Genomic DNA, 14,365 nt, shown 5'->3' with positions numbered 1-14,365 from the left:
ATCCTCGTCAGATCCTCCTCAGATCCTAACCAGAACCTAGCCAGAGAACATGGCAAAAGATCCTGGACAGAACCTGGCCACAGAACTTGGCTGGAGAACCTAGACAGAACATGGCAAAAGAACCTGGATAGAACCTGGCTAAAGAACCTGGTGACTGAACCTGGCTGGAGAATCTGGAGAACCCTGGCTGGAGAACCTAGCAAGAGAACATGGCACCAGAACTTGGTTGGAGTTCCTAACCAGAACTTCGCTGGAGATCCTGGAGGGAGAACCTCACTATGCTGATGAACTGAAACCAGTTTCCATGTCATTCATTCTTCGCCAACTCCGTCCACACCTTTGGGGATCCCTGGACCCGCTGGGATTGGACCCCAGCAATTTCCCAAAACTTTCTGACCCCTGTCCTCATGGGCACATTCCTCCCACCAGCCTCAGGCCCCAGTTGGTACCCTCTAGTCCACCAAAACCTCCCCTGTGACCTGTCACAGCACTGCTTCCCAGTCCTTTACCTTACCTATCGTCACCTTTCACTCAGACTTGATCACTCAGTCTTCAGCAGGTAAGTGTGACCTTTACAGAAGCCTCCAACATGCTCAACAAATGTTGCTTTAGTAACTGCAATTTTTCAACAGGACCTTCTTTCCTGGGAATTTATGATTATCCCTGATTTACAAAGTAGTAGATCATAAATTAAAGGCAGGTCATAGATCTATTTTTATTGGCATGCCCTGATCTATTTTTATTTTTTCCTTCTCTTTTCTATTTGAATGCCTTCAGATGGGACTTGTGTTTTTTATATGCTCAACATTATTCACAGAAATCTCCTGTATTCTTTTACCTGGCCAATTTTATTAATTTGCAGTAACTAGCTAAATATCCTATAGCCAATTCCAGTCCTGGTAACACCTGCCCAACCATTTGCCCAGACTTTCTAAGTTCTCCTTCCTTCCTACCTACCTATCCTGTGTCCTCTGGCAGATCCCCTACTATCTATTAGAACATCATCCTTAACTCTTTGCTAAATATACTAATTCTTCCTTGAGACCTATCTATCAGTAAGAAATTTCCCCCCAACAGGATTCAACTACCCTAATGATTCTACTGCCCCTTATATGCAGGTCTTTAAAAATTAAACTTAACTTTCTGTTAAATCACTCTCTATTTTGAGTCCTAATATCAAGTCTGAAAGGATGAGTTAAATCTTTCTTCTCTGATTTTAAATAAAAAAAGACTATAGACAGAACTAAAAATAGCCAGGCCTCAATATTGCATGTGTTATTGGTTTGTTGTACAATTCTTCATTTTTAGTTTCCAAAGAAAAGAATTGCCCAACATTTTCTTTATCTACTGTTTGCAGTTGTGTATAAGGATATATATCTAGTCAACTTAAACACTCCTAACAACTCTATCTCCCTTTCCCAATGGGCCCTGTGCGCACACACACACACACACACACACACACTGGCATAGAATTATAAATCAGCCTGTGTATGCTTTTCAGAAAATCTTTCATATTTGAAATAAAACTTGTTAAAGCTGCTACAGTCAAATATCATTTTTGGTAACAGTTAGTAAACAAGAACATAGACAAAAACCTAAGATAATTTGCACCAAATTGCCAGTTTTGCAGAGAATTACTTGGTTTTCTGGGAGCTATCGTCAGGAGACTAAGTTTTAGAATTATTTTCTACCGCTGGGCAAATAGAGCAATTACTTATAAAAATTGATCTACAGTTATAAATGTAAGTGATGACCTCTTTTTTAGAGTTTAAGGGACCTGGTGCTTTTACTGAAATGCACAGAATCTACATAAATATCTATTTGTTTTTTAATTTTATAGGAAATCAATGTGTTGACAGTCGCATTGGTCAACCAAGACCGAGAGAACAACATTGAGAAAAGAAGTCAAGGCTTAAAATCAGAGAAAGAAGCTCTACTAATTGGTAAGGATATTCTGTTTTCCTCATCTGTTTTTTTAAGTAATTCTTAGGTAATTCAATTAAAAATATTCAAGCAATTCACTTCCAGCATGTTAACAATTTAAACAGCGTTGCCTTCTGGGCAGAGGTGAGATTTGCTTTATCGAGATTACATTGCATACGTTTCAAGTTAGGAATGTACAAATCAATGGGGGTTTGCTCTTCTGTAACCATTTATATTAGTTGTTAGTCCGACATAAAACTGAGTACAGGAAGACAGATTAATTTCCATCCCACATGTTATGCATCTGAATTTCAAAATCGGGACACATCACTTCTAACTAGAGGTCAGGTTGTGTCCAATCCAAAAGTACCAAACCAAGCCAGATTTCCCAGGCTCAAGAGAGGCCATGTCCTGAGGCCAGACTGATAATGCTGATGTGGGGGAAGAACAAACTTTCCTCTATTCAAGGCTCTTCTGGCTGGTCTAATAATCAAATAGACATGAGGCATATTAGCAAGAGAAATAACCAAATTTAATTCATACACATGAATGGGAACCCTGCTCACCTGGGAGAGTCAGAGAAACCACATGCAGGAGAGGTTGGCATGGAAAGGGGGATTGAGGCATTAAGACATCCTGAGCTAGGGGTGTGGAAATATGTCTTGGGGAACTCAAAGGGTCATGGCAGAATGAAGAAAGAGCAAATGTTTAGTGAATAAAAGTTTGCCCTGCCATGAAAGTGGAATGAAAGGTTATCACTGATAATCTCTCATGGGTAAGTCCTCTAATTCAAATTCTTCTAGGCACGGAAGGGTTGAGGGCAGAGTTTCTCCTGAGCCTGTGGCTAAAATTGCCTTTAGCTCAAAACAATCTGCATAGCACAGAAGCACATCTTAGGGTGACTTTTATCTGAAACTTCCTGGAAGTCTGACACTGCAGAAGTTGGGTTGCTAGATTGTTCTATATGTCATTGAACCATTCTCAGACTTGAGGAAAGCTCAGTTCAGGTAAACAGTTATGTCTCATTTCAGGAACCTGTGATGCAAGTAGGTTGCCAAGGTTAAGCCCAGCTGTGGGCAAACTACGGCCCGCGGGTCGGATCCAGCCCGTTTGAAATGAATAAAACTAAAAAAAAAAAGACCGTACCCTTTTATGTAATGATGTTTACTTTGAATTTATATTAGTTCACACAAACACTCCATCCATGCTTTTGTTTCGGCCCTCTGGTCCAGTTTAAGAACCCATTGTAGCCCTCGAGTAAAAAAGTTTGCCCACCCCTGGTTAAGCCTATAGTGCAAACAGTCAGGTATTTAGTAAGAGGCGTCTCTATGGAAACAAAAGAAAAACAAAGTTTCATGTTTAGAGCAGACTATAATCTCAGTTTCTGAGTCCTGAAGGCAGGTGATTGAGATTTCTAGTTGTCTGTTTTGAATCATTTTCATATGGCGTGAGGGTAGGAGTGACAGTCTGATAGATTTTCCTGGTCCGACGTTTAACTGTCTGTGGTGATCTTTCTGTAGCAGGAACAAAGATTGTACATAGATGAATTGTTGTGATGATTTCTCCGAAGTCTACGTTAAGTTGTCCCACTTTAGCTTGCCTGGCCTTGGCAAACAGGCAATTTCAGTCCCCAATGATTCTGAGTCAATAGATGGGAAAATGAATATGTTAATTTGGAGGACTGCAGCCAGATATTTAAGAAAAATATAAAAATTCAGGATCCAGTTTAGTTTATAGGCAGAAAAAAAATTTTTTAACTGAAAAAATAATAAACAGCACTAGAACCTAATATCCACAGAGGTATATTATAGTTTCTATTGAAACAATTTTCTCTCTAAAATGACCCTCATTTTTTGTCAAAGATAGCCAAATGGAAACGAATTTATTTGCAAAGTAAGTCTAGTTTCAATAAACTTGGCCTGATATAAGTCCAGCAAGAATAGTAATCAACCACATAGGCTCTCTTAAATTGGCTTTGCTGGACTTTTTTGGAAGGAATCTTCAGATTGAATTTTAAAGTTCTCTCGAAGCTAAGAAGCCAAGCTGCATACTAGCCATCAGACCTTGCCTACACTAACTCTAAATTTGGGGTTAATTCCTTTCTTCTTGGGGTTTCCAAAATATCCTGAGTTTCTTTCTTTGCATCTCCCAGTAAGCAACTTTCATTCCTTATCTGGAAAGACTACGGTGAACCACGGTTAGCAAGGTACCAGACTGTTTTTTCAAGCTGGTACCTTTTTTTTGACTGTTTTTATTGGCTTTCAAAGTCAGTCTTAATTCCTTAAAGCTTTCTAGTCATATATGAGCTTAGGCATTTCTCTCTCAAATATGACATTCCAATCAAAGCCCCGTAATATATATATATATCCATGAAAATAAAATTACTCAATTATTGAGTTTGCAAAGTCTGGAGGGATCATTTAGAGAGAAACATAACAAAGGTGTAAAGAAGAAAAATTTCTGTTATCTGGAAAACAATATTTTAAAAATTAGTAATATTTTAAGTAAAAAGTCATAAAATTATGACCCTTCTTATCTGTCCATTCAATCCTGTGTAATTAAACTTGGTTTGCCTGATTCTAGTTTTCCATTAGTTCTATCAACGTTGCCTGAAAATTGAGGGCGATATGGCCAATGATAATTCCAAGAAGTTTGCAAGGTTGTCCATCAAAGCTCATATGTTTTTCTCAGTGAAGTGGGTGCCTCGCTCAATAGAGATTTTGGAAGGTACACCCCAAGTGGAAAAACACTTTTTCTAATAGTTTAATCGTTTCTTTGCCTCTGTGAGGACATCAGCCTTGTGGCAGAGGAAAGCTTCAGCTCATCTAGGAAAGCATTCACACAACAACAAGAATATACTGTTAACCCAGACTAAGCGGCAATTGAACGAAGTCCAGCCCAAATGTACTACAGTGGATGAAGGAATGTACCAGTAAAAACTGAAAAAAAATGCCAGGGAGCCGGGAAGAACCATGCAGCTGTCCTGGCATTCCCGTAGCCCCGAGTGTTCATGTCATTTACAGTCACTGTTTACCCATCTTAATTTCTGTGATTCAGGAGCAGAGTGTTGCCATGTCACAAGGACATCAGGATGGCCTTCATCCACGAGTGCCACAACCTGATACTGAGGTTCAGTTGTTTTAGTGTGTCCCTCAATTTTGATGACAAACATTTTGGTTCAGGACATTTCAGATTTTCAGCAATTTTACATATATTTCTAGAACATTTATAACATAAACTTATATAAATACAACATAAAGAAGGCTCAATGTTATTTTTTTTTTTATTTGACAACGCTTCCCATGTAATTTCAACACACCAAAATAAGCCTAATTTGTTTAACATTTCTCTTTCATAAGGAGAGAAAACAGATTTTTGAGGTGTTCCAGGGGCCCTTCTGGAACACCTCAAAATCATTCCCTGGACAATACTCTTATTTATAATTTAAATTTTGGGAAGTTTGTCAAAATATATAAAGAGGTTTGAACATTTGACTAAATAGGATCATAAGTCATTATGAAGTGATACTTACGTATCCATTTGACCAAAGTGGCAATGAAAATTTTTGAAGGAAATACAGAAGTTTACATAATGGTTAGCAAAACTTAGTTGTTACTACTAAGGAGGTTCAATTTTCTTAAGTAATCAAGGACCTGACTGAGACAATATAAAACAGAAATTATCGTGATAAAGCACAGAATCGTGGCTCTCTGTGTTTTCACGGTATCAGCAGCAGACCAATAGTCCTTTTCTCAGAGAACCAGACTCTCATTTTGTATCACCTCACTTGTGATATTTAAATTCATTTACTTGATTAAATTTCAGTCTTATTCACTACACATAAAACTTCCTTTTTCAACATTTCTTTTTCATAAACTTGCTGTGTCCCTTTTAGTACATACACACACATTCAGAAATAACCAGGACAAAATTATTTCACTTCCCTTAACAAAAACACATCTTCAGATCTCATACCATTTTCTAAAAGCCAAAACATACACTATTTCTCTGTATACAGTTTTTTTCCCTATTATTTTTAATTTCTGTAGCTTTAATTACATATATCAGAATTTATAACCTTAAAAAAAACCTAATTTCTAGTGAAAACTAAGAAGTAAATAATTGTGTATTATCTGTTATACCAGTATTTTTTAGGTTGGTGCATTTATAAACACATTTAAAATTTTCTAAAAATATATTTCCTCATAGCACATTTTTAATGTGTCACTAGACATTATTGCTAATGGACCTGGTATTGGAGAAAAGCATGGGTGGACTTTCCCTGTTACTATTGGGAGTGGGGATCTTGAGGTGCTGCTGGAATAAGCATTTCTGGAGGCTCCCACGGGAGGGTGAGAAATGGTAGAAAGCTTTTTTTTTTTTTTTTTTTCAAAATTACATTCCTGGCTATCTAAAGTCCCATTCCAGGCACTGAACAAGTGTAGCTGGGGTTTCAGTAGAGCTAAAAGCAAAGCCAGTGTCCAGAGTTCCTTTCCTCCCCATGCTGCAGCCGGGTCCAGTTCAGTATCAGGCTGCTTGCAGTCCATTAGCCCATTGTGTTGGGGGTTCCACATGGCCTGGACCATGGGGGAGATTGTAGGAGAGCCAAGAAAGCATGCCCAAAGCAACAAGAGTCCCAAGAAAGCCAAAAGAAACCAAGAGCACAATAGAGCAAACTCCTTTGTTAGGGGATTAAATATTTCAAATTTCATGCCCTTGCAGTGGCCAAGCCTATTCTGCCCAATGACCTGTTCTCCTGTGTGACTGACAAACAAGTACCTTCCCTATGTCACCCCAACATTACTGGGCATGTGACTATCTCCCCTCCATCGGATCCCTGGGATGTGTGAAGTTGTAGTTTCCTGGCAAAGCTGCCCAAATGACATGCCTATAATATTTGATCTTCTCTTTGCTCCTTTTCTGTTATTAATAACTAATTACAATGATATCAGACTCAAATATCTTTAGTTCCTCTATAATAAGCAGAAAGTAGATAAATCTATGTTCAGTAATTAATGTTTCATTATTCTATTTTATTTGGAAATGGTCTAGGCCCGTGGTCAGCAAACCGCAGCTCTCGAGCCACATGTGGCTCTTTGGCCCCTTGAGTGTGGCACTTCCACAAAATACCACGTGCGGGCGCGCACGTACAATGCAATTGAAACTTCGTGGCCCCTGCGCAGAAATCGGTATTTTGTGGAAGAGCTGGTGTTTTGTGGAAGAGCCACACTGAAGGGGCCAAAGAGCCGCATGTGGCTCTTGAGCCGAGGTTTGCCGAGCCTCAGTTTGCCGACCACTGGTCAGGCAGTCAATGGATATCCATCATTTAATTTAGGTAGCTAGCAAAACTTTATAGTTTCAGGTTACCAGAGAGATTTAGGAAACAACTTTTAACAATATAATTATTGCTGAAGAGTTCACCTAAAACCCTTCATCCTATTCACATGTATCTAATCTACTTGTTCCTAACAATTAAGATTAGATTACTTGTGAAAACTTCGTCAAACCAATTTTTTGGCTGATAAATCTTGCAACAGAGATATCAACTTATTTAATAAACCCAGGTAGAACAAAAGTAGTATTTAATGCTGATGATTCTAGAGATATGCCTATTCATACAAATTAAACTCAAAACTAACTTTAATATCAAGTATTTTTCCAGATCACATGATTCTGAAAAGCACTTGGGTTAGTCTCTATTATATTTTTAAGAATTTTCATATAAAAGCTTGTTTAAGCAATATAATAGAGCTCTTTTAAAATAAATCAGCAATACCATGCAGAGGTAGAAAATACTATAATACACATTAACATACAGACACACAGATCTTTTAGCCAGAAAACAAACGTCGCTAATTTAGAAAAAAAACAGTTTGAGTAAATTAAATTGATCTGCTCAGATGACTGTTCTTTTCTTCTTTTATTAAGAATGACCTCCCTGAAATTTGCATTTTAAAAGATGGCCCAGATAAGAGTTCTTGGAGGAGACTATGTATTTACATCTCAAAGGTACAGGGAAAGAAATGCGAGCACCTCCTAGAAGGACTTTGGTTTCATAAAGCCAATATTTGTAAGCCTTTTGAGATGAATAGGGTAGGTTTGGGGAATAAAAAAGGAATTGGTCGGCTTTGAGTTGTTTCTAGAGACACAACTCTGGCCCTGTAAAGACTTCATTTGTAGAAAGTACAAAGGACAGCTGTTTTATAATACCTGAAGGAATGGGTTGCCACCTAAATGTTGGCAGAGGACTGACAAATTCATCCACCCATTTTTGGAAGCTTTCTTTCCCCCTAGGTAGATTTCTTATCAGGCCCTGACATTAGTTTCCAATTTGGCCAAATTTCTAATCAAAAAGTTGGTAAATCCTTTCAAATATATTGTCAGGTTTCAGCTGGGGCATATAGAAAATATTTCTTGTTAGGTCGCCGAAGGAGGAACGCACGAGGCCAGAGTGGTGAGGGATTATGAATTTATTCGATCATTAGCATATTAGGTCGCTGGGCCTGGATGGCTCAGCACCCAGTGAGGGGAGTCAGCGGCTTTTAAAGGACTTTTGGCAGGATTTTTCTGGACGGAGACTTCTTTATGCATACCCGGAGGGGAGAGAATGGAATGTGGTCACCACCAGTGAAATGTGGTCTTCAGCAAAGGGTATGTCCAGAGTGAAATGACCTAAAAAGCCAGTTCCTAGGGGAAGGGTATCAATTCAATTGCTCCATCAAACCTAACATTTCTAGCATTATTCAACAAGTCCTTGGACCCAAGAGGGTACAAAGGTTACTACTTTCTAGGGCCTTCCCTCTGATAGCCAAAGATGGCCTTTATGTCCCAGTTCCCCAATGAGACACAATGTCTTTTTCCATAATACAATCAAGTAAAAGAGATGCAATCAACCAAAGTTGGCAAAACTTTTTTAAAATATATTTTTATTGATTTCAGAGAGGAAGGTAGAGGAAAGAGATAGAAACATTAATGATGAGAGGGAATCATTGATTGGCTGCCTCCTTTACACCCTCTACTGGGGATCCAGTCTGCAACCTGGGCATGTGCCCTGACCAGGAATTGAACCGTGATCTCCTATCCTAGTTCAGGGGTCAGCACTCAACCAGTGAGCCATACCCGCCAGGAGACATAACTTTTTTTTAAAACATAAAGCCTGTTTAAACATTTTATAACTGGTACAAGGTTTGTGTGCCCAGCCTTTCAAAAGAAAGACCAAATTCAATAGATCAGAGTTTCGGAGCAAGGAAAGGTTTATTGATTGAGAAAGCCTAGCTCAAGAAGATGGGATAACTAATTCTCAAATCCATCTTTTTTTTTTTTTAATATGTTTTTATTGATTTCAGAGAGGAAGGAAGAGGGAGGGCGAGATAGAAACATCCATGATGAGAGAGAATCATTGATCGGCTGCCTCCTGCAAGTCCCGCACTGGGGGTCGAGGCCACAACCTAGGCATGTGCCCTTGACTGGAATGAACGTGGGACCTTTCAGTTAGCAGGCCGAAGCTCTATCCACTGAGCCAAACCGTCTAGGGCAAATAAGAGAGCTAAAAATTTAGGCATCTTATGTATCAGAGGAAGGGAGGATGGGTGAGGAAGAGGTAGGTGGGGACTGTAGAAAGCCAGGAGCTGAAGAAAAGCACGAAATTTCTAAATCCCTTTGTTCTTGGTCAGTCCATTGACCCCTGCTGATCTGAGTTGGCTCTGGAGTCATTACTTAGTGCTTGTTTTCCCACCTCTTCACTGACAGAGGGGCTGCTCTAGTTAATTAGCATATGCACAGCAGGAGCTATTAGCAAACTTGAAGGCCAGAGAGAGGAAGCATTTCACTCTTACAATTTCAATTTTCGTAATCTTATCCTTTCATGTCCATATTCTTTTATTCTAATTGTAGCCTGAGTGAGGACTTCACTGATGGATTTTGGTACCACAGTTCAGGAATTCCCATATAAAGGCTTTCTGGGAATTTCTCTTTTCAATCTCCTGATTATTTTACCCACTCTTGAGTAAAAAGACTTTGAGTGCCCTAGCTGGCTTGGCTCAGTGGATAGAGCGTCGGCCTGTGGACTGAAGGGTCCTGGGTTTGATTCCGGATAAGGGCACATGCCTGGGTTGAGGGCTCGATCCCCACTGGGGGGTGTGCAGGAGGCAGCCAATCAATGATGTATCTGTCATTGATGTATCTATCTCTCTCTCTCCTCCCTTCCTCTCTGAAATCAATAAAGAAATATATTTAAAAAAACCAAAAGGCTTTGAGTCCCCAGCAAGGGGTCAAGCCAAGGGACCGTGGACCTGGTATCATTTAACCAGCCTGACTGTTGCCCGCAGAAATTACTGGTCAAGTTTCTCATTGCAATCTCTTCCTTACAGTCTTTTAAATTTCTCCACTCCAAGCAGACTTGTTTGGAGCTCTTTAATCTTAGGTGACCAACTGGGGATCACCTTGGCCCATTCAGCCTTTGGTAGTGTAGTGCTGAGCTAAAATCTTTGTTTTAACTTCATCAAGGTTCACTTTAGTTAGTTCACTTATTCATTTTTTTTTCCTAATTGCCACATTCCTCATAATAGCTGTTGTCATTTTAGCTTATAGTTTCCTTGAAGGCTAGCAGCAGTTTGATAGCCATTAATGGAGTTCAGCCCACATTTCTGACTGGCCATATTTTGGAGCTTTTGTTATCAGAGAAAAGTGTTCATGGGTGGTCTTTCTCTATTGCTAGTAGGAGTGGGGTTCTTGGGGAACTGCTGGAATAAGCATTTCTGGAGGCCCCCACAGGTAGAAAGTTTTATTTCCGTGGAATCATATTCCTGGGTTTCCAAAGTCCCATTTCCCTTAGTCCATTTATAGAAGTGTAGCTGAGGCTTCTGCCGGCCTGTGTCAGACGCCCCAGGAACCCCTCACCTGCAGCAGCCTCATGGGTAAGTGTGAGGCTCCAGCCACAGACCAACTATTCGGGGAGGAACAAACTCCTCTATCCCTAAGGTTCTTCTGGCTGGTCTAATAATCAAATAGACATGAGACAGATTAGCAAGAGAAAATAACAAACAGATTCAAAAAATTTTTCCCTTTTACTTTCATTCATTAGCATTCATTTCATGCTGAATTCATTCAGGCCATAAGTTTTTGTTTCTTCAGTTTCTTCTGAGACATCTTTTTCTTCTGTGCAACCTCCTCTTTTGTTTTTAGGAACAACCTGCTCCTTTTCAGTAAGAGTCCTTTCACTGTAGCAGGGAGAACTCATGTACCACCACTGGGCTCTGTAAGTTCTACCTCACATCTTGGGAGCTTTGTTCACCTGGATGTGCTCCATGACCAGAGAATCTACATCTAAACCCGTAAACTCAGCATTGCTCTCTGCATTCTTAAGCAGCAAAAATGCAGCACTCTTTTTGGGCCACCAACCCTGTGTCCAGCCCCAATGTTTGGCCTGGGCACACCTACCAACTCCACCATTGTAACGATGGAATGGCACACATCTTCTGTATAGTGACAGCCTTCAGTGTCTTTGTGGCTGTGCATACCCTTGAAGGCCTGTGCAGTTTCATGAGTGTTCTTAAAGTGAACAGAGATTTGAACCTGTTGATTTGTATGATTGTGTGTTTTGGGGAAGGGGGTCAAGGGAACAGCAACCCTATTTCAGAGGTGACCTCAGCCCACTTACAGGAAGACAAAGTAACCAAATTTAATACATATGTATGTGTGGGAACCTTGCATATGAGAGCATCAGAGATCCCACATGCAGGAGAGGTTGACAGATGGAAAGGGGGGTTGAGGTATATAAGACATTCTGAGCTAGGGATGACGTAATATACCTTGGAGTCTTCAAAGGGTCATTGCAGAATAAGAAGAGTAGATGTTTAGTAAATAAAAGTTTACCCTGCCATGTAGGTGGGTTGAAAATATTATGGCTGATAATCTCTTATGAGCCAAAACTATAATTCAGTTTCTTCTAAATAGTTAAGTGTTGGGGCTGAAGTTTCTCCTGAGCATGTGGCTAATGTTGTCTTTAGGTCAAAACAATCTGCATAGCACAGAAGCACATCTTGTGGTGACTTGTTCTGGACCCCACACTGACCATATAGGGACATCAATACCAATGCGAGGCTGCTCCAGTACAGTCTAATCCAGGCTTCTCGGCCTGCCCATTTGGATCCGTTAATCCAAATAAGTAAAACAAGCTGCCTATTAAGGAAGAGAAAAAAAGAAGGAAGTTGCTTTTCACCTAAAAAAATTCAGTCAGAGGGCATTTGAGATCTTGCTCCCTAGCATATATCATCAGTTTAGGTTAAATAAGCTCTTATAAAGATTCTCTTAAAAAATAAATAAAATAGAAATTAAAATTTAAAAAACAACAACATTCAGTTGCCCCATCAAATACAACTATTTTTTTTTTCTTTGACTGGACCAGAGACAAAGCTCTAAAAGTTCTCTTCAGCAGCAGCAGATCCAGCAATGGTCCTTATCCTCACAAGGAGGAGTCCTTGCTGAGGACGTGTTGGTGATGTGCCTGGAACCCCACCTTAGAAGCCACTGTGTTTAAGCCTCTCCCACATCCTCAAATCCAGAGAAGGAGCAGCTGCCATTCTCACTCCTGGAGACACAGCACTGATTCCAGCTGCACCTTGGCACTGGGCCCAGTGTGGGCTCCTCCTTGGCACGGCTACAGTGAAGAATGAGACTGCTGTACATCTGAGACACATTGTTCTTCTCTAGGTCGTTATCTGGCAGGAGGAGCACCTGGTTGCATTTTCAAAATGCCACATACACTCACCTCAAAATGACAGGTACACCAGGGCTTGAGAAGCTGGCACAGGAGGAATAAATTCAGAAGACAGTCCAAACTTCATCCATCATATATAGATTTTTCAACTACAGGGTTATTGAATATGACATCAACTTAGAGATACTCCAAGGAAAACCAATTATTTTTTCTCTCTGATGATATACAGCTGTAATAACATGCCGTGCACCAGTTTCATAAGACATGCTGATGTGCTATCAGGTTCCAAGAACCCAAAATGAACCCATATGGATTTAGCAACTGGATTTTTCTTCTATTGGAAAACATGTCAAACTCTGACAACTGTTTCTCTTTAGCTCAGTGTGACAAAGTTGTGATTTTCCCCCATGAGGCTTTTAGGGTCTGAGCAAAGCCCATGATGACCAGCAGTGCACTTTCCCTCTTTGTTTAAGTCTGAATAATACAGACCACTTTAAGTTTCAAAAAACATGGGAATGGGCCTCTATTTTCTTTATTTTATTTTCTGCCTCTCACTTCAGATAGCGTCTCCTTTTATGTTCTACTTGGAGAACACAGTTTATTTACACAGTCTTCTAAATAGTCCCTCTGCTAAATGACTTTGGCCATTCATACTTTGTAGATACCTGAATATCCTATCTAATAATAGACAAACATGGTAATTAACTGTACCTCTGACACGCTTCCCATTGGCTAATCAGGGCGATATGCAAATTAACTGCCAACCAAGATGGCGGCCAGCAGCCAGGCATCTGAAGCGAACAGGAGGCTTGCTTGCTCCAGTGATGGAGGAAGCCAAGGTTCCCCGCCTGCCGCTGCCTGCCTCTGAGCTGCACTCTAAGAAACAATGTTGCAATTATAGAAGCTAAACAAACCCCAGAAACCTGCTTTCAGCCAGCTGGGCCTCAGAGCTGGAGTTGCAACAGTGTTTCAATTATAGAAGCCAAACAAACCCAGCAGCCGAGGTCTCAGAGCTGGAGCCGAGCCTCAGAGCTAAAGCCGGCTCTCAGTTCCAGTGACAGCCATAGAAGGTAAATAAATCCCAGAATAAAAAAAGAAAAAGAAAAAAAGGAGAGGTTGGGAGCTTCAGTCACCCGACAGCCTGAAAATGGCCCTCAGCCCCTCACCCAGACTGGCCAGGCACCCCAGTGGGGACCCCCACCCTGAAGGGGGTGTGACCAGCTGCAAACAGCCATCATCCCCTCATCCAGGCTGGCCAGGCACCCAAGCGGGACCCCCACCCTGATCCGGGACACCCTTCAGGGCAAACCAGCCGGCCCCCACCCATGCACCAGGCCTCTATCCTATATAGTAAAAGGGTAATATGCAAACTGACCCTAACAGCAGAAAGACTGGGAATGACTGGTCACTATGACACACACTGACCACCAGGGGGCAGACGCTGAATGCAGGAGCTGCCCTCTGGTGGTCAAGGCCCTCTCACATGGGAGGAGCTCTGCTCAGCCACAAGCCAGGCTGATGGCTGCCAGTACAGCGGTGGTGGTGGGAGCCTCTCCTGCCTCCTCAGCAGCTCTAAGGATGTCCGACTGCAGTTTAGGACTGCTTTCCGCTGGCAAGTGGACATCCCCTGAGGGCTGCTGGGCTGCCAAAGGGATGTCTGATTGCCATCTTAGGCCCAGTCTCCCCGGGGGACTGGGCCTAAGCCAGCAGGTGGTCATCCCCTGA

At 41.1% G+C, this 14,365-nt stretch overlaps 1 protein-coding gene across 2 annotated transcripts in view; it reads left to right on the top strand.

Moving 5' to 3' along the window:
- ENOX1 (ecto-NOX disulfide-thiol exchanger 1) overlaps window positions 1–14,365 on the top strand; it is a 576,449-nt gene that overhangs the window by 542,202 nt on the left and 19,882 nt on the right. For both annotated transcript variants that reach the window (XM_070409022.1, XM_070409021.1), the window contains one exon: window positions 1,841–1,943. In XM_070409022.1, the coding sequence (XP_070265123.1) occupies window positions 1,841–1,943 (103 nt within the window). The remainder of the gene's footprint in view (window positions 1–1,840; window positions 1,944–14,365) is intronic.

This window comes from Myotis yumanensis, unplaced genomic scaffold (genome assembly GCF_028538775.1).
Source record: "Myotis yumanensis isolate MYYU_CA2020_CCGP unplaced genomic scaffold, mMyoYum1.0.hap1 SCAF_3, whole genome shotgun sequence".
Lineage (NCBI taxonomy): Eukaryota > Metazoa > Chordata > Mammalia > Chiroptera > Vespertilionidae > Myotis > Myotis yumanensis.
Note: the sequence above shows the minus strand (reverse complement) of the source record. Positions and strands in the feature narration are given on the sequence as shown.